Here is a 19,587-nt window from a genome sequence, read left to right as displayed (position 1 = left end):
AACAACTCTCTGACTTTTAGAAGACATCCGAAGGCAGCCCTGTTTAGGGAAGTTTTTTATGTTTGATGTTTTATCGTGTTTTTAATATTCTGTTGGGAGCTGCCCAGAGTGGCTGGGGAAACCCAGCCAGATGGGCGGAGTATAAATAAATACATTATTATTATTATTATTATTATTATTATTATTATTATTATTGCAGCGGTCACCCAGACGCCACAAAGGGTATTCTGCAAGTGGGATTTGAGCACAAGAGCCTTTTCCTCCTCTGGTGGTCTCCAGCAACTGGGATTCAGAAGCATAGCTGCCGCCACCTGTGGATCAGGCCATCGGCCCATCTAGCAGAGCATCCTGTTCTCACAGGTGGTTGCAGGAAGCCCAAGAGGCAGGCATGAGGGCGGCAGCCCTCTGCCACTGTTACTCATAAGAAGAGCCAGTGCAGATGGAAGAGGTTGATGGCCTGTCGGGTCCCTCTCAGCCTGTTCTCATGGTTTGTCAACCGGATGCCGCTGTTGGGAAACCTGAAAGCAGGATTCGAACGCAAAATCAAACTCTCTCCTCCTGCAGCTTCCAGCAGTTCAGATGCAATTCAGACTTAGTAAAGGTAAAGGGTAAAGGGACCCCTGACCATTAGGTCCAGTTGTGACCAACTCTGGGGTTGCGGCGCTCATCTCGCTTATTGGCCGAGGGAGCCGGTGTACAGCTTCCGGGTCATGTGGCTAGCATGACTAAGCCACTTCTGGCAAACCAGAGCAGCACACGGAAACGCCATTTACCTTCCCGCCAGAGCGGTACCTATTTATCTACTTGCACTTTGACGTGCTTTCGAACAACTAGGTTGGCAGGAGCAGGGACTGAGCAACGGGAGCTCACCCCATCGCGGGGATTCGAACCGCCAACCTTCTGATCGGCAAGTCCTAGGCTCTGTGGTTTAACCCACAGCGCCACCTGCCTCCCTTATTCAGACTTAGTATTTCCTAGCAAAACTCCCGCCAAGGAAGCTGAACTCCTTTGGGGGCAAAAGCACAGGTCTTTTTCTCTCTCAATATACTCGGATAATCACTGGGAGGCGAGGGGATGAGTTGCATTCAACAGAGGAGCTGCCGGGAGACAGGATTCCCCTGAATAGGAATGATCTCTTCCTTCCTGCAGCCTTACACTCTCAAAAAGTCATTGTCAATTTCTCATTTTTTCCAGTTGGATAACCCACCCTTCAAATGGGCCCATCATCATTCCCAGGACAATACTGCAAGGAGGGTCTATATAGGGTTCCACCCAACACTGGTTCTACACAAGGTAGACTCGTTGAAATTAGTGGACTAACTGCAGTCTACAGTGGTACCTCAGGTTAAGAACTTAACTCATTCTGGAGGTCCGTTCTTAACCTGAAACTGTTCTTAACCTGAGGTACCACTTTAGCTAATGGGGCCTTCCGCTGCCGCCTGATTTCTGTTCTCATCCTGAAGCAAAGTTCTTAACCCGAGGTACTATTTCTGGGTTAGCAGAGTCTGTAACCTGAAGCGTATGTAACCTGAAGTGTCTGTAACCCAAGGTACCACTGTATTTGTTTCAGGGGGTCTACAGGAATTTGAATGCAGCCCATATAAAGGTAAAGGTCAAGGACCCCTGGACGGTTAAGTCCAGTCAAAGGCGATTATGGGGTTGCGGCGCTCATCTCGCTTTCAGTCCGAGGGAGCCGGCATTTGGCCACAGACAGCTTTCCGGGTCATGTGGCCAGCAGGACTAAACCGCTTCTGCTGCAACAGAACACCATGACGGAAACCAGATCGCATGGAAACGCCGTTTACCTTCCCACTGCAGTGGTACCTATTTATCTACTTGCTCTGGTGTGCTTTCGAACTGCTAGGAGCTGGGACAGAGCAACGGGAGCTCACCCCGTTGTGGGGATTCGAACCGCCAACCTTCTGATTGGCAAGCCCAAGAGGCTCAGTGGTTTAGACCACAGCGCCACCCGCGTCTGCAGCCCACATATTGCAAAACGACACAGGGTTGTTGTTGTTTTAAAGCACCTTTCTACTAAATACAGTGGTTTAAAATACTTGCCAAGACTTTATACACTAGCTTGGATTTATAATTTGGGGGGGGGGCATCTCCCAGGTTGCCCGCCTTGCCCCCTTTATTTCTGATGGGTGGCTCATAGGAATAAACAGGGCAACAAAGGAGCAGGGAATATAAAGCAAGTTCAGTTTTCGTCGGGAATCTGTGTTTTTGCCTTGAGCTCCGATCATGCCTCTTGCTTGCTTGGACATCAGGGCCAGAGAGACAGTTGTGTGCGTGTGCTTCGGAACAAGCCAAGTGGTGCAGTGGTTAGAGTGCTGGACTTGGACCTGGGAGAGCAGAGTTCGAATCCCCGCTGGGATAAAGCTCACTGGCAACCTTGGGGGGGGGCAGTCACTGCCTCGCAGCCTAACCTACCTCGCAGGATTGTTGTGGGGATTAAAGGAGGCGTCATGTACGCCGCCTTGCGCCATGGCATATAAATGCAATAAATAGTGTTTACAGCTGCTGTATCGCAGGGGGTTGGACTAGATGAGTCGGGATACCTTTGCAAAGGTACAATTATGCTCCACCCACTTTGGCCTCTGGCCCCGCCCACTGGCTGGCAGCACCCCCACCCCACCCTTTGGAGTGAAGAAATCTTCCCTTCCTGTGTAGGACAGCAAACTGCAAGGCGAAAAAGATGCGGAGTTTTAGTGTTCTTAGAATTTAATAGGTTAATTTCTGCAAAGCCGAGAGAAAGAGGGAGAGAGAGAGAGAGGCAACGGGTTGGCAGAAAGGAAGAGTGTAATTCGCGACCCAAACGCAGATGAGAAGTGGGGGGGAATCGAGGGGGGGTGCAGAGGAAAGACAGTACCTTGCCGTCGTATCTTTGCTTCAGCATATCTCTCCCCCCGACTTTCAAAGCCTGGATGTCCCTCTTAGTCCGGGAGTACCTCTCCTTCAACCTATGAAGGTCAGGAGAAAGCTGGTATCCCCCCCCAAAAAAAGCCAGCATGAGGACAGAGGAAGCCACGGCAGCAAGGAGGGGGGAAGCAGAGACAGAAAAATCCAGGTAAGCAGACACACGATGCTCCAAGCCAAGACCCAGAATAAAAGGCAAAAGACCCCAAACCACCAGCAAGCCACCCTCAAATTAGCAGCGGGGTTAGGACAGCCAACAGCCAGAAGCAGCCCTGACACAGCCTTTGACTATCCAGAAAGGGTCCTCCGTCCCTGATCCCTTATTTGAGTGGGTGTGGCATAATGGTTAGAGTGCTGGACCAGGGTTCGAATCCCTCCACTGGGCCATGCTGCTCACTGGGTGTGACCTGAGGGGACAGTCGCTGCCTTCTCTCAGCCGAGCCTCCCTCACAGGGTTGATGTGGGGATTAAAAGAGGAGAGAGTCCTATGTATGCCCCCTGGAGCTCCTTAAGAGGAAAAAGGTGGGTGATAACTGCTGTGTAATAAATAAGGAAATCAAATGTGGCTGGACTCTTTCACTTTCAGCAGCCCCAGTGGCCAGCATGGGCAACGGTCAGGTATAATGGGATTTCTAATCTGGCTGAATTCAGAGTGGTCACAGGTCCCCCATCCCTATATTAAAAGAAGACAGGGTTGTGATGGAGGCAGCTAGGGTCAGTGAAGGCAAGTGATGGAGGCAGCTAGGGTCAATGAAGGCAAGCAATGAAGTAGGGGCCATGAAAGCGAGTGATGGAAGGAGCTAGGGTCAGTGAAGGCAAGTGATGGAGGCAGCTAGGGTCAGTGAAAGCAAGTGATGAAGTAGGGGTCATGAAAGAGAGTGATGTAAGGAGCTAGGGTCAGTGAAGGTAAGCAATGAACTAGGTGCTATGAAAGTGAGTGATGGAAGGAGCTAGGGTCAGTGAAGGCAAGTGATGGAGGCAGCTAGGGTCAGTGAAGGCAAGCGATGGAGGCAGCTAGGGTCAGTGAAAATAAGCAATGAAGTAGGAGCCATGAAAGCGAGTGATGGAAGGAGCTAGGGTCAGTGAAGGCAAGTGATGGAGGCAGCTAGGGTCAGTGAAGGCAAGCAATGGAGGGAGCTAGGGTCAGTGAAGGCAAGTGGTGGAGGCAGCTAGGAGAAGTTAAGTGGAGGTAGCCAAGGGTGGTGAAGGCAAGTGACAGTCTAGTTCAGAGGCAGGGAACCTCCAACCTTCCAGGTGGACTCCAACTTCCCACAGCTCCACAGCCCCAATGGGTCAGGGATGATGGGAGCTGTGGTCCAGCAACATCTGAAGAGCGCTAGCTTCCCCGCTCCGCGCTCATGGGGAACAAATCAGAGCAGATATTGGTGTTCACTCAGACTGGAGTCCTAAATTCCTAGTCCTCAAGGACAAGCAGGTCACACGAGCATTAGAACCACCTGGTTGCTGGATCAGGCCAACGGCCCATCCAATGGGGATCCGGCAAGCAGGACCAGAGCTCTCCCTGCTGGTGATTCCCAGCCACTGCTATTATGGGGCATATTGCCTCTGACGAGGGAGGTGCAAGATTCTTTCCCTGTCCTGTTACCTTTGGCTGGAAAGAGACTTTGTGCTTTGTTGGTTCCGCCCCCGGCTTGCTCTCCTCCCCAGATTCCTCGCTGTAGCTCTCAAACTCGCTGGAGCTCCAGCCTAGATCTTCAGTCTCCTGTGGTCCATCTTGATGGACATCTTCGTAGATGAGGCTCTTGTCCGAATCTGGAAGGACGAGACAGGGAGTTAGCGAAAAGGACCGCAGAGACACAACAACAGGCGCGACTGGGGAAGGATGGTGATGGGTGGATACTGGTCCTCTGAAACAGGAACCTTCCAAGGGAGAGAAGGAAAGGAAAAAGGGTGTGAATAGAATATGATGAGAGACGACAGGCAGAGCAAGGCAGCCCCTGAAAGTGGAAGGAGGAAATAACACAGAGAATGAGGAATAATGTTTCCAGTATGATGAATTAAGGCAGGAAAAGGCAGGCCACTTTGCAAAAACCTTCCAGGCTAGAGACCTTCAGTGCTGGAAATCAGAATCGTAGAACTGTAGATTTGGGAGGGATCCCCCAAAATCATCTAGCCCAACCCATGCAGTTGCTTTCCTGTAGCTTAACCGGAAGTGAAATTAAAATGGAGGATCTACAGAGCACTTTCTATAGAGTTGTACTATCTTCCTTCGCCCACACTAAGTTCATTGTGTACTTTTTTCTGCACAAGGAAAACAGTAATTTGAAAAAGCCACCCTACATCTCAAACAAACCCCGGTTTGGTGAATCGTCGTTTGATAAACCGTGGCTTGGAGTTCAGTGAAGATGCTTTCAGGAAAACAATGCAGGTGGTTGTGATTTAAAATGAATGGGGAGGAGGGAAAACGATCGTGCTCAAGGTAACAAGACACAAAACCTAGATAGGTAAAGGAGGCATTGTGGGAGGTGCCGTACCACGCTGGATCAGGTCCACATTTTCATAAGGAACGTCATCATAGATCACATCTTCTGGGGCTGGGGGGTTAGCCTGACCACCTGGAACGACAGCAACACAAGGTGGGAAGAGGCGGTGGCTAGATTCGAGGCCAGAAAAAATAAAAACAAAATAAACGGGGAAATTTCTACTGCCCGGAAACTCTGGTTGAACCGGCAGCACTGAACAGCATTTTTGGAACAGTGCCTGTGCACAGGATCGCGTCGCTCGATCAGTAAGGAAGGGACAGCAAAGCTACAATGAGGACTAGGAGCTTGGGGTGCATGCTCACTGTTTGACAGAGTAGACCCACTGAAGGCAACTGGTGTGACATAACCAGGGGAGGACTGTGGCTCAGTGGGTAGAGCACCTGCCTCACCTGCAGGAGGTCCCAGGTTCGATCCCCGACAGCAACTCCAGACAGGGCTGCCCGAAATCTTGGGCAGCACTGAGTGTCAGTGCAGACAATACTAAGCCCGGTGGGCCAATAGTCTGACTCAGTGAAAGGCAGCTTCTTATGTTTCCTTCTATACAGAACCACGAGGACTAGAATATTGAGCCGAGGGCCCACATCATTGGCAGAACACCTGCTTGGCAGGCAGAAGGTCCAAAGCTCAACCCACACTGGCAGCATCCCCTGGCAAGGCAGAAATCCTGGAGAGCTGCCAGTCAGTGCAGGCAATATTGAACTAGATGGGTCAATGATCCAGGCTCCATATATGACACAGCATCCTATGTTCTGGGTTCATTCATTAAGCTGGGTACAACCTGTGAGTTGCTGGAACAAAACATGCATGTTTGTACAGTAAAGAGTCCAGAGTACTCCTCCAACCCCCAGATCGTAGAATTGTAGCGTTGAAAGGGACCCAGAGAGTCATCTAGTCCAACCCCCTGCAAAACAGGAATCACAGCTAAAGGATGCCTGACAGACAGCCACCCAACCAACCTTTGCTTAATAATAATTAATAAATTTATTATTATTAATTATTATTATTATTATTATTATTATTATTATTATTAATTACACCCCACCAATCTGGCTGGGTTTCCCCAGCCACTCTGGGCAGCTCACAACAGAATATTAAAAACACAATACAGTGGAACCTCAGGTTAAGAACTTAATTCGTTCTGGAGGTCCATTCTTAACCTGAAACTGTTCTTAACCTGAAGCACCACGTTAGCTAATGCGGCCTCCTGCTGCTGCCGCGCCGTCGGAGCACAATTTCTGTTCTCATCCTGAAGCAAAGCTCTTAACCCGAAGTAATATTTCTGGGTTAGCGGAGTCTGTAACCTGAAGTGTATGTAACCTGAGATACCACTGTACAGCATTAAACATTAAAAGACTCCATCAGGCAAGGCCTCTTCCCACCCTCTAGTCTCTGCTTCTCAATTTGTATTGTATTATTTTACGTACTGTGGCTTGCCGTTGTTTTATTGATTATAGTTTAGAAATTACTTATTGTAACTGTCGAGTGGATTTCTGTTTAACTTTTATATGTTGATATTATTATTTTATACTATAACAATTGCTGAGTGTTACTTTTTGATGTAGGTTGCTTGTTTTAAAGTTCTGTTTTATTATCACATTTTTGTATCGCATTAGATTGCTAGATCTTCGGCTCGTAAACTGCCTTGAGTAGTGTAAGATAGAAAGACGGTATACAATTAAAAAAAAATGATGATGATGGAAACTTCCCTAAACAGGGCTGCCTTCAGATGTCTTCCAGAAGTAAGATGGTTGCTTATTTCCTTGACATCTGAAGGGAGGGCGTTCCACAGGGCGGGTGCCACCACCGAGAAGGCCCTCCGCCTGCTTCCCTGTAACCTCAATTTTTGCAGGGAGGGAACTGCTAGAAGGCCCTTGGAGCTGGACCTCAGTGTCCAGGCTGAACGATGGGGATGGAGACGGTCCTTCGGGTATACAAAACAGAGGCCGTTTAGGGCTTTCAAGGTCAGCACTAACACCTTAACATGAATGAATGAATGAATGAATGAATGAATGAATGACGGAATCAAAGAATCGTAAGGTTGGGAGGGGTCCCAGGTGTCATCTAGTCCACCCCCTGCAACGCACGAATCAACACAAGGAATCCATTGGCTCCCAGTACGTTTCCGAGCAAAATTCAAAGTGTTGGTGTTGACCTTTAAAGCCCTAAACAGCCTCGGCCCAGTTTACCTGAAGGAGCGTCTCCACCCCCATCGTTCTGCCCGGACGCTGAGGTCCAGCGCCGAGGGCCTTCTGGCGGTCCCCTCATTGCGAGAAGCAAAGCTACAGGGAACCAGGCAGAGGGCCTTCTCGGTAGTGGCACCCGCCCTGTGGAACGCCCTCCCACCAGATGTCAAAGAGATAAACAACTACCTGACATTCAGAAAACATCTTAAGGCAGCCCTGTTCAGGGAAGTTTTTAATGTGTGACATATTAGTGTATTTTTGGTCTTTGTGGAAGCCGCCCAGAGTGGCTGGGGAAACCTAGCCAGATGGGGGGGGGTACAAATAATAAATTATTATTATTATTATTATTATTATTATTATTATTATTATCCAGTCCCAAATGCCGCGTCCCCCAAGGCCATTACCTCGCCGGGAGTTCCTCCGTTTCCAGCTGTGGGACCGCACCCCAGTTTGCGCGCTCCCGGCAATCTCCCCATTGCTGACGGCGCCCAGGAACCTGAAGGCAAAAAGGGATAACCTTGAGACGGGCCGATCCCTCAAGCCATTTCCTCCACACCCCACAGCCCTGTAAACTCCGGCCGGCTCACCGCACCTGCTCTTCGCTTTTAAAAAAACAGGCACGCAAACAGGGATCCTGTTCAAACCAAAGCTCAGGAAGAGGATAGCCGCGGGCAGGCGGTCAAGGACATTGTTATGTACTGAAGTTCTCACCCTGGGCCAGCAGGTGGATACTGTAGATAGTTTTCACTCAGGTCCACATATGCAAATAAGGGATTGAAAGTGACGTTCAGTGATTGGATAATTGCAGAAAATGGTTACTGTTGCATTTCTAGTGGAGCTCTATATAAGCAGGCTGGCTGAACCCTTCAGTTCAGTTCTGTTCTGGCCTGTGAATAAACAAGAGCTGTTCGAAGAATCGCTGTGTCGTCTGATATGTTCACCCACAACTTAACAGACATCCACCTCCAGATCTTCGCAGTGTGGTTTCTCGGCAAACGCAGAAAGTCAGTGCTCTTTTACAGATGTTGCCAAACCGGTTTGCGGCACTTGCAAGGTTCTTGAATTCACAGGAGTGATTTTTAAAAGGGTGTTTTGCTTTACAACCCAGAGAAAAGCTGCTACACACACACACACACACACACACACACACACACACACCACTCCTAAGTGTTCTGGCCAAAAAGCAGCATTTTTACCTTGTTGAATCACCCCAAGATCTTATGATGAATCTAATAAATAAAACAGGTAAATTTGGGAATTTTTTAGCTTAGAGAAAAGGCTAGTAAAAGGTGATATGGTAGACATTTCTAGAATTTTGCGTGGCATGGAGAAAGCGCGTAAACAAGTTTGCTTCCCCCTCACTGGAACGCACGGAAGCTGAATGTTGGAAGACTCAGGAGAGGCAAAAGGAAGTCTGTCTTCATGCAGCACAGTTAAAATGTGGAACTCCCTGCCACAGGAGGCAGAAATTGCCACCAACGTGGAAGGCTTTAAAAGAGAAGCAGACAAATTTGTGGAGGAGAATTAGGTTCCTGGCGACTACCAGCCATGAGGGCCAAGCCATGCCTTCACAGCTGGAGGCCTCAGTGCATCTGAATACCAGTTGCAGGAAACTGCAGGAAGGGAGGATGGTCTTGTGTTCAAATCCTGCTTGTGGATTTTGGAGCATCTGGTTGGGCAACTGTGAGAACAGGATGCTGGACCTGAGGGGCGACCAGCCTGATCCAGCTGTGCACTCCTGGTGTTTTTAAGTCACAACTGACAACCACATGGAGTCCTAATTTGACTTTAGTGAAATTTTGTTTTATCAAAATGTTTTAAATGTTAAAGTTTAAAACCCTAAATGACTCATGCCCCAAATAGCCAAAAGGCTGCATTCTTCCCCCTTGGTGGATTGGGGAGGGGGTTTAAGATTGGCAAATAGGGTCTTCTTGGTTCCTCTGCTGCTCTTAGAGGTTGGTTCAGAACAGGGCCTTCTCGGTGGCAGCCCCTAAGTTATGAAGTCCCTCCCACAGAGGATGACTGATACTTTCTTGGCACAGATTACAGCAAAAGCTGAGCATGCAATTCTCTTCCAGGGTCATGTGTCCATTTGCAAAAGTGGATGGAAGCAACAGATGCAAATTTCACCACTGCACATTAGGCTAGCTATTACATGCAAACAGAGTTCAAGGAAACTTTTGCAGCCAGGCAAAAAGCACTCCCGGAAGGTCGACTGAGGAGAGCGGATACATTTAGCCCCCGAACCTGAGGCTCCTCCTCCCCGCCCTGCTTTTGAGCATCTACACCTCGCACTTGTGCCAAAAGGGCTCCCAGCACAGTTCACCTGCAGCCACAAAGGCTCCCTGCCCACAGGCTTGCTATCTAAGAGAAGCAGCACAAGAGGAAAACACAGCGGGGAGGGAAGAGGTTTGCGGCTTCGGGTCTCAACACCCGCCCCACCCACTACCCAAATGGCAGCACAATGGGACAGACTATGCAGTGGGAGAAATTATCCCAAAATCAGCTCAGTTGACCTACCCTTAAAGGCAGCTTGCAGGCCCCGAGTCTGCAGCTCCGGCTTCCAAAGGCTGCTGCGCCATTTTATCCTGGGCTCCTTTCGCTGCAGTGGAAGGCGCAATTTCTCTCCCTCTTGCCTTTATGCTGACAGTGCCCAGGCAAGGCAGCGATCAATATTTCCGCCTCGCCCTCCTCGGCTGCTTTGCTCCACCCCCACCAAGCTCAGCATCCTTCTGAAGATGCCAAGCCCTCGCCTCTTGCTGGCTCTCTGCCTGCCTACACAAACACACACACACACACACACACACACACACACACAGTCCTTTAATGGCTGGGCTTTGGAAATGGATTGCTAAAAGCCTCTCGTTAACAGAGAAGGAAAGAAAAGCTGGAGGCAGTGATGTTTCTGGGTACCAGCTGCTGGAAACCGCAGGAGGGGAGAGCTGCTCCTGTGTTCGAATCCTGCTTGCCGGTTTCCCAGAGGGGCATCTCTGGGCCACTGTGAGAACAGGATGCTCGACTAGGTGAGCCACTGGCCTTTGTGTGTGTATGTGTGTGTTTTTTTTAATATACTTTCCAAATTTATACATTTCACTGATTTTACACTCATTTTGACATTTCCAAAACTTAACTCCCCCCCCCCTTTCTGTGGTTCCTTTAATTAATTTTAATATCTTCTGCATATCCAAATTAATTTGTTCATTTATTCATCTACTTTAAATATATACTCTTATGAAACTGCAGGTTATTACAATAATCCTGCCCATGTGTTTATCTGTTTGCAATTTATCTGTAAATATTCTATTCAAAGGAACTTCCATTCTTTTGTAAAAAGTTTGTTATCTTGGTTTCTTATTCTTCCGGTAAGCTTCGTCATTTCTGCATACTCCGTAAGTTTTTGTGTCCATTCTTCCTTTGCTGGGACCAGCAGACACTGTGTGTCTGTGTGTGTGTGTGTATATGTGTGTATGTGTGTATTACATATATCAAAGGCAGTTGTTGGAGAAGCTTTGATCCCTCAAGTCATGAGGTCTAGAAACTTGCTTCTTAAAGGGGGGGAATGAAAGCTACGATTGAGAAGCAGAATTCAATTCCAATGCAGCGAGTCCCTTTCCAGCATAAGGATATGCAAAAGGGGTGCAAAGTGGGCATGCTTGTGAGCTTCCCATAATAAGCATCTGGCTGGCCACTGTGAGGACAGAATGCTGGATCTACACTGATTTGTAAAAGCACTAAAAAAACACAACCATAATACAGCTCTCAATGCAAATTTACATTGGCAAGGGATCGCTGCTCTACATCGCATTCTGGTGTCACATTTTTCTAACACATTTTTAACGTTTTAACTGACCAGTAAACCACCAAGCCTCTTGGGCTTGCCGATCAGCGGTTCGAATCCCCATGATGGCGTGAGCTCCCGTTGCTCTGTCCCAGCAGTTCGAAAGCACACCAGTGCAAGTAGATAAATAAGTACCACTGTGGCAGGAAGGTAAATGGCATTTCCGTGCACTCTGCGGTTTAGTCCTGCTGGCCACATGACCCGGAAAGTTGTCTGTGGACAAACGCAGGCTCCCTCGGACTGAAAGTGAGATGAGTGCAGCAACCCCATAGTTGCCTTTGACTGGACTTAACCATCCAGGGGTTCTTTACCTTTACGTTTTATATATTAGTCCTTGGTGGGCCATTGCCCTGATTCAGCAGGACTCTTCTGTTCTAAAGGAAAATAATAAGAGAACTGTGCTTCTACCAGACTGGCATATTCTGCAACACATCCTTGAGTCCCGAGATGAAGAAAAATAAGGCACTCTACACATGCCCAGAGTTCTCTTACAACCAATCCCTCTTCCCGTGGAACTCTGTGAACTGTAGCTCCATGAGCAGGGGTCTCCCTTAGCGATGCCCAACCCCCTGAACAAATTTCTGTTCCCAGGAGTCATTGGAGGAAGCCACGATAATAGCTTTCCTACCGAAGCACCCTGAAATTAATTACGTAACTGTGTTGGTTTTGGATAGAAAGGCAAGTCACTTAGGTTTTAGAGGAACTCCAACTGTAGCAGAATAGGAGTGGCATGAAGGTCCCCTCTGCAATGTGGTGCAGTGGTTAGAGCACTGGACTAGGCTCTGGGGTTCAACTCCCCCAACTCAGCCACATGAAGTTTACTGGGCGATTTTAGGCTAGTAACTCTCAACCTAAACTACCTCACCGGGTTGTTGTGGGGGTGAAATGGGAAGGAAGAGAAGTATATATATGCTACCTTGATGTCTTTGGAGCAAAGAAGCTGGATATCAATGCAGTAAATTAAAATAAAATAAAGTGGTCTCACCCCACTTTAAACGGTCAAAGAAGCTAATGGCAGCCTGGAGCCAACAAAAATTTAAAAATTGAATGGGTATTACAATTGTAGGATAGGCCGTGACTGTTTAAGGCGATCCTATATTCTGCAAAAGGCAGCTTCTCTGTTCATATAATTCTTCCCTTCCCCATTCATAAATCAATAGTAGTGCAATTGTAACAGCCATTCAAAAATAAATACTTTTCCCCCAGCTGCCACTAGAGGCCACTATTGGACTTCCACCTTGACCACCGCCATCTGGTCTGGGATATATATTAAAACCTGCCTTTCCATGACATTTTGGAAATCCCCGTCTTCCTGGTTTCCCAAAACGGCTCTCTCTTTTTTTCTAAAAGTGCCCAGATTCCAAAGTTCATATGTCACCTCCGGGATCTACGTTTCGCAATACCCTGCATCCCTGTTCCTCCGGCCACAAAGCCAAAACTTCAGGAACGAAAGCTTGGGGACACTCTTAGGACAAGATGATCACCCCTAGCCACTGTACACGTAAAAAGTTCATCAGCCACAACGTGGAGGGAGGCCCCCAGGCTTGCTCTAAGGAAAAAGTGAAATTGGAGGGGATCAATCCCTGACTGATCCACAAATGGGAATAAGAGACATCCATGGAAACAGGGCATCTCTGAGCATGTGCTGAGGGTCTTTCATGAAAACACACCATCCAAGTTGGCGGCCACTGGTCAGCATCGCCTCTTGTGGCAAGGAGTTCCATAGTTTAACTACGCCTTGGGCGGAGGAGGACTTTCTTTTATCCATATTGAATCTACTTAATCCCGCACAACATTTGTTTTGGACCATCAACATAAGGAAACAATGTAAATATTTAGGCTGTCAACAGCAAAGCTGGCTCTCAAAACCAAACGCCAGGTAATCACCGGGAAGAAAACAGCAATTAAAATAAGTGGGCTTATGGAAATAAGCTGAATAACAGACTGATTAAGCAACCAGGTTTTTGGAAATATGTTTTGCATTCCCCCCCCCTCCTTAAGAATCTGCAGGCAGAAAGCAGCATGGTGGCTTTCTTGAGCTGTACTCTGCAATGTCGTGGGGACCCGCATAGAGGGAAATTGCTATTTCAGGAGAAATGTTTGGCTGGTACGCTTATATACCGCAGTGGATTTTACCTTTGCAGAGTTAAAAACATAAGAGCTCTGCCAGATCAAGCCAGTGGCCCATCTAATCTGCATCCTGTTCTCACAGTGGCTGACCAGATGTCACAAAACAGAAACTCAGAAACAGCATCCGAGCACAACATCCCTCTCTCCTCCTGAAATTTCCATCACTGCCTCCGTCTGTGGCAGCAGAACAGGGCCATTGCGACCAGTAGCAATCCATAGCCCTTTTCTCCTCTGTGAATTTGTCCCATCCTCTTTTAAAGCCGTCCAAGTTGGCGACCACCACTGCCTCTTGTGGCAGCGAGTTCCGCAGGTTAGCTCTGCGCTATGTGAAGGAGGTTTCCCAGTAGTGATGTATGGAAGTGAGAGCTGGACCATAAAGAAGGCTGATCGCCGAAGAATTGATGCTTTTGAATTATGGTGCTGGAGGAGACTCTTGAGAGTCCCACGGACTGCAAGAAGATCAAACCTATCCGTTCTGAAGGAAATCAGCCCTGAGTGCTCACTGGAAGGACAGATCCTGAAGCTGAGGCTCCAAAACTTTGGCCACCTCATGAGAAGAGAAGACTCCCTGGAAAAGACCCTGATGTTGGGAAAGATGGAGGGCACAAGGAGAAGGGGACGACAGAGGACAAGATGGTTGGACAGTGTTCTCGAAGCTACCAGCATGAGTTTGACTAAACTGCGGGAGGCAGTGGAAGACAGAAGTGCCTGGCGTGCTCTGGTCCATGGGGTCACGAAGAGTCGGACACGACTAAACAACAACAACAACAGCAACAAATGTGAAGGAGGATTTTCCTGTATCGGACCTGAATCTTCAAACATTCAGCTGCGTTGCACGCCCACCGATTCTAGTATCATGAGAGATGGAGGGAAACTTTCCTTAATTGTATACGCTTCTACCAGGTCTCTTCTTAGTCCTCTTTTCTCTAAACGACCTAAACACAGCAACCTTTCTTCATACGTGGAACTGGTTGCTCTCTGCAACTTCCCTCTTGCAAAGTAGGAGACCTTCAGGGAAACCACTTTCAGCCAGGCAAAATCCCTCAAAGAGGGTGCAAGGCAGGGCTAGGGAGAGGCGTGGCCTGGGGAGGCTTCTGGGGGCCACACCCAGAGGTTCAGGGGTCCACATTAGCCCCTCCAGGCCTGAGGTGCAGGCCCAACACACACACCCCTTGTTAGACCTTGTTAGACCCCTTGTTGTTGTTAGCCATAACAACAACAGCCAAGCAAAGAATTATATGGGTGGTGGGGGTGGAACAAGAGTTTTGTCTGCGAAGCAATTTTCACACAGAGACACCCACATTTGAATATGTTCCCCAGGATCCTTGCGTCAATATCAAACATGAAAAACCTGCCTTCTTAAAGTTACTAAACCCTGTCGCTTATACCCAGTAAGGCTTTGCAAACCAACCACCCGACAAATTTGAACGGCGCTTGACACTCAGAAGTGAATTCCTGCCTGACAAATTGGAGACCTTTTCAGTGGTACTGATTCAAACCGCCTGGACTTTGTACATGCTCAGAGGAACTCTTGTTCCTTGGTTCCCCCTAAATTGATTTTTGAATTCTGAATTTATTGTTATTCATGTTTTATACTGTATTTTATGGGGTTTTTGTTACATCAATTGTTTTAAATTTGTTGTTAGCTGCCCTGAGCCCGGTTTTCTGAACCGGGAAGGGCGGAATATAAATAGAAAAAATAGAATTATTATTATTATAATTTAGGTCTCCCATACTGAGCTGCTGTTTTCTACCTGGTTCCACCTGGTAGGGATTAGGATTAGGATTAAAAACACATTTTTCCTCCTCCAAGGCTGAAGCCTGCCTTGCACGGGGGAAACTTGGACTTCTCCTGCCCCCACCCCCTTACCTTGAGAGGAAAAGGCTGTTGAAACACCCATACTCTAAGCTGCCAGACCAGGCCATGTAAACAAGAACTTCCCTTGACACTCAAGGCCTGCAGGCACTGCTGGCTGCATCCCAAAAGCTCCCTCTCTTATCACCTGGAGAGGGAGGGGCTAAGGAGTCAGTAGGGAAGAGGGAGCTACCTGCCGTTTAACCCTTCAGCTGCCAGATCCAGGAAACAACCCAAGAACTTTAGGAGGAAGCAGCTACCACGATCTCCCAGCATCTCTCCTGAAATTGATACCCCCCAGAAGATGTCTCCGGGCTAGCCAGGGTGATAGCCCAAGCCTCAGGTGGGCCAGCGTGAGGCCTCACAGATGGAGCTGGACTACAACTCCCATCGGCGCCAAGTCAGGGATGGTAAAAGGAAGCTAGATTCCATCTGGAGCAGTGCCTTGGCTCTCCAGCTGGTTTTAGACTACAATTCCCATCATCCCTGACCGCCGACTCCTAACTGAACTCCATTCAATATCTTTGATAGCTTCTTCTTTAATCGAAGGCAGGGTTTCCCAAATCTGGGTCTCCAGCTGGTTTTTGGACTACAATTCCCATCATCCCTGGCCACTGGTCCTGCTAGCTAGGGATGATGGGAGTTGTAGTCCAAAAACAGCTAACCCGAGTCGGGGAAGCCCTGATCTGCAGAGCCACAGGTTTCTGCTCCCTGCTTTAGAATAAAGCAGAGTTGTGATGGAGGCAGCCACGGGCAGCGAAGGCAAGTGAGGGTCTAGTTCAGGAATGGGCAAGCTGCTGCGGCTGGACAACAACTCCCATCATCGTGCCCAGCCAGAATGGCCAATGTTCAATGCCAAGTTGCTTTCCAGCAGCATCTGAAAAGCGACAGGTTCTCCATTGCTGTGTTAAAAGAAGGCAGAGTTGTGATGGAAGTAGCCCAGGGCAGTGAAGGCAAGTGAGGCTCTAGTTTAGGGATGGGAAGACTGTGACCCTACAGGTGTTCCTTGACCAGCCCCAGACAGCATGACCAGTGGTTAGGGAGGACCAGTGGCAGGGCCGGATTTAGGTTTGATGAGGCCTTAAGCTACTGAAGGTAATGGGGCCCTTTATATTTTTATTATTATTATTATTAATAATAATAATAATTTATTTATACCCCGCTAATCTGGCCGGGTTTCCCCAGCCACTCTGGGCGGCTTCCAACAAAGTATTAAAATACAGTGGTCTGTTAAACATTAAAAGCTGATGCATTTCAGGGAAAATAAAAATCCAGACGTGAACAAGATATGCCTATGGCGGAGTCATACCTGTTCAGATACATGCCAGGCAGAGAAACCCTAATGCTAAAAGGGTTTTCTTCCCCCCATCTCACAAATGCTCGTTTTCCGTTCTTGCTTTTTAAAAATATTATATATCTACAGTATGCATGCACTGAATTTTTTTTAGAGCCACTTACTCCGAATGCGTCTGTGAGCCCAGGTGATCTGCCAGGAAAGAAATAGACAAAAGATGGTCAGTTGGTACCCAAGAAAGCCGTCAGTTCTAGTGTCACAGAATCATAGATGCTCACCTAGCCCAACCACCTGAAATACAGGAATCGCAGTGTATCAGATTGGTTACTATGGCTCAGAGGCATAGCTGTCAACTTTCAGATTTGAAAATAAGGGATCAGCAGCCTCACCTGTCCCGGGGACAGTCTACGGGATATCTAACAATCCGGGATAGCAGCCGGAAGCAACGGGAAACGGTGCTGGAATAAGGGAATTTCCCGCAAAGAAAAGGGAAGGTTGACAGCTATGCTCAGAGGGGGTTGGAGGAAGGCCAGAGAGACCTGGGTTCGAATCCCCGGCCGGCCATGAAGCTCAGTGGGACAACCTTCGTTCTCCCTCAGCCCTGACTTACCTCACACAGTCATTGTGAGGTTGAAAATGGAGAGAAGGGCAGGGCAAGTGAAACGTGCAATTCTGAGCTCCCTGGTTTTAATTGAGCAAGATCGTGGGTAGGCAAACTAAGGCCCGGGGGCCGGATCCAGCCCAATCACCTTCTAAATCCGGCTAGCGGACGGTCTGGGAATCAGCGTGTTTTTACATGAGTAGAATGTGTCCTTTTTATTAAAAATATATCTCTGGGTTATTTGTGGGGCCTGCCTGGTGCTTTTACATGAGTAGTGCTTTTATGTAAATGCATCTCTGGGTTATTTGTGGGGCATAGGAATTTTTTCTTCTTTTTTTCAAAATATAGCCCGGCCCCCCACAAGGTCTGAGGGACAGTGAGCCGGCCCCCTGCTGAAAAAGTTTGCTGACCCCTGAGCAAGATACCGTATTTTTTGCTCCATAACACTCACTTTTTTCCTCCTAGAAAGTAAGGGGAAATGTCTGTGCATGTTATGGAACGAATGCCTACGGATGGCGGGGGAATCTGCTGCAGTCATGAGCAGAGGATCCATGGTTCCCCTTCCTTCCCTCCTCCGTGGCTCGCTTTGAAACAGCAAAGAATCTGAGAACAGGACATTATCGAACGGAAACCCGCTCTTTAATGCAGAATCTAGATGAGCCCTTAGGTTTTAACCATTACTGGGTACTGGACCCTGAGAACTGGAAGGGTCTCTGGGCATCATCCAGACTAACCCCCACCCCAAAACCCACAAGCTTTCGGTAACCGGTAGAGGGTTGAAACTGGTTCAGAAGCCTGGTGTAGACGCGCTTACCGAGGTTCGAGTCAGATTGGGTCATAGGGACCCGGTCCTCCAGCAAAGCCTCTTCGGCCTCCCAGTCATCCAGGGGTTCAAGGTCGTCGCTGATGCTGGATCTGCGCCTCTGAGGTGGGCCCTGCACCGCCCCCCTGTTGCCCAGCTCGGTCCTGGCATTGCTGACCACAACCCGGCCGTCCTCATCCTCGCTGTCCTCAAAGTCAAAGGCCTCGCCCCCCTCGTCCTCCCCCTCCGTCGAGATCTCCAAAACGCCCTGCGTGGCCCCGTCTCCTGGAAAGCAGAAGGGAGCAGGGAGGCACACACAAATCAGCAATTTGGTGGTGCGCAGCCCTTCATTCAGAACAATGAGGGCCAGAAGCTTGCTTTATTTTTAAGGGAAAGTCCATAGCTCAGGGGTGAGAGCACTTGCTTTGCACACGGCCTGAAATCCTGGAGAGCTGCTGCCGGCCAGTGTGGGCAGCACTGAACTAGATGGACAAGTGTTCTGATGCCCTTTAAGCAGATTCTTGTGTTCCTATGTCCCATTAGGCTGTTTTGTTATTATTATTGCTTTATTTCATTACATTACGTTTATACACCTCTTGGTTGTTGTTGTTGTTTTAAAAAAGCTGTTGTTTACAAAAAGATAAAACAAGGAAATCGAGGGGGAAATGCAATACTTTAAAAGTTAAAATGGAACTCACATCATTTTTCTAAGCGTCTGGGCAGGCTGGCCCATGAATGTTTTTGGCTGGCATTGAAAAGAACACGGCTGTGATATGAATTTTATGGTCTTAGATATATGGTAATGTTCATAAGTGTACCAACCAAGCACATACATAGATCAGCACAGGAAGGCCAACCTGGAACCATTTTGATTCCTAAACTGAGCAAATCTTTTCTCTGCAAGGTCAAACTGGAAAAGCCTCCCCATTGTCTTTTCCTTCACAAATCCTATCTTAAGGGTATGTCTGTGTTTGAATAGAGTGTGAGCCTGTGACCTGGCCCAGGAACTAAGTATTTATCATTACAAAAGACTGGCCAGGCTCCCCAGGCAATCCAATCAAGTGACCTGCCAGACAGGAGATAAACAACAACAGGAGAAAAACAGTATTCAAATTTCTGTTTTAGACCGCCTTTTCTGTGATGTAGGTGTGATGTATCTGAGGGGTGGTCTTAGGTTACACCCCTTCTGTGATGTATGTATGATGTTTCTGGGGGTGGTCTTGATCTACAGGGTGGCAATTTCAAAAGTCTTTATAAGGCCTTGCATGCCATTTTTCTGGGTCCCTCCTCTCTCCTGTGGGTGAGGGGAGCACCCTGTTGCAACAGATCAATAAAGGCCAAGCCTACAGGCTGCTGTTTTGCTCCAAGTTATCCTTGTTGGTGTCTTTGTTTTTTGTCCAAGGGAGCCCTCAGATTTTTCCGTTAACACAGCACTGCTTGTTATCAATAGGCAGGGAGTTC

The 19,587-nt window shown here is 48.2% G+C and overlaps 1 protein-coding gene across 4 annotated transcripts in view; it reads right to left on the bottom strand.

Moving 5' to 3' along the window:
- ARHGEF10L (Rho guanine nucleotide exchange factor 10 like) overlaps nucleotides 1-19,587 on the bottom strand; it is a 132,957-nt gene that overhangs the window by 89,902 nt on the left and 23,468 nt on the right. For 2 of the 4 annotated variants that reach the window (XM_081017924.1, XM_081017922.1), the window contains exons 3-8: nucleotides 18,139-18,411; nucleotides 16,888-16,915; nucleotides 8,011-8,102; nucleotides 5,415-5,495; nucleotides 4,526-4,692; nucleotides 2,873-2,983 (exon numbers count right to left, since the gene is read on the bottom strand). In XM_081017924.1, coding sequence (XP_080874050.1) covers nucleotides 2,873-2,983; nucleotides 4,526-4,692; nucleotides 5,415-5,495; nucleotides 8,011-8,102; nucleotides 16,888-16,915; nucleotides 18,139-18,411 — 752 coding nt within the window. The remainder of the gene's footprint in view (nucleotides 1-2,872; nucleotides 2,984-4,525; nucleotides 4,693-5,414; nucleotides 5,496-8,010; nucleotides 8,103-16,887; nucleotides 16,916-18,138; nucleotides 18,412-19,587) is intronic. The other 2 variants (XM_081017923.1, XM_081017925.1) reach the window with 1 other exon arrangement.

This window comes from Podarcis pityusensis, assembly GCF_964106645.2.
Source record: "Podarcis pityusensis genome assembly, chromosome: 8".
Classification (NCBI taxonomy): Eukaryota; Metazoa; Chordata; class Lepidosauria; order Squamata; family Lacertidae; genus Podarcis; species Podarcis pityusensis.
The sequence above is the reverse complement of the archived record's forward strand: the minus strand, read 5'-3'. Positions and strand labels throughout refer to the sequence as shown.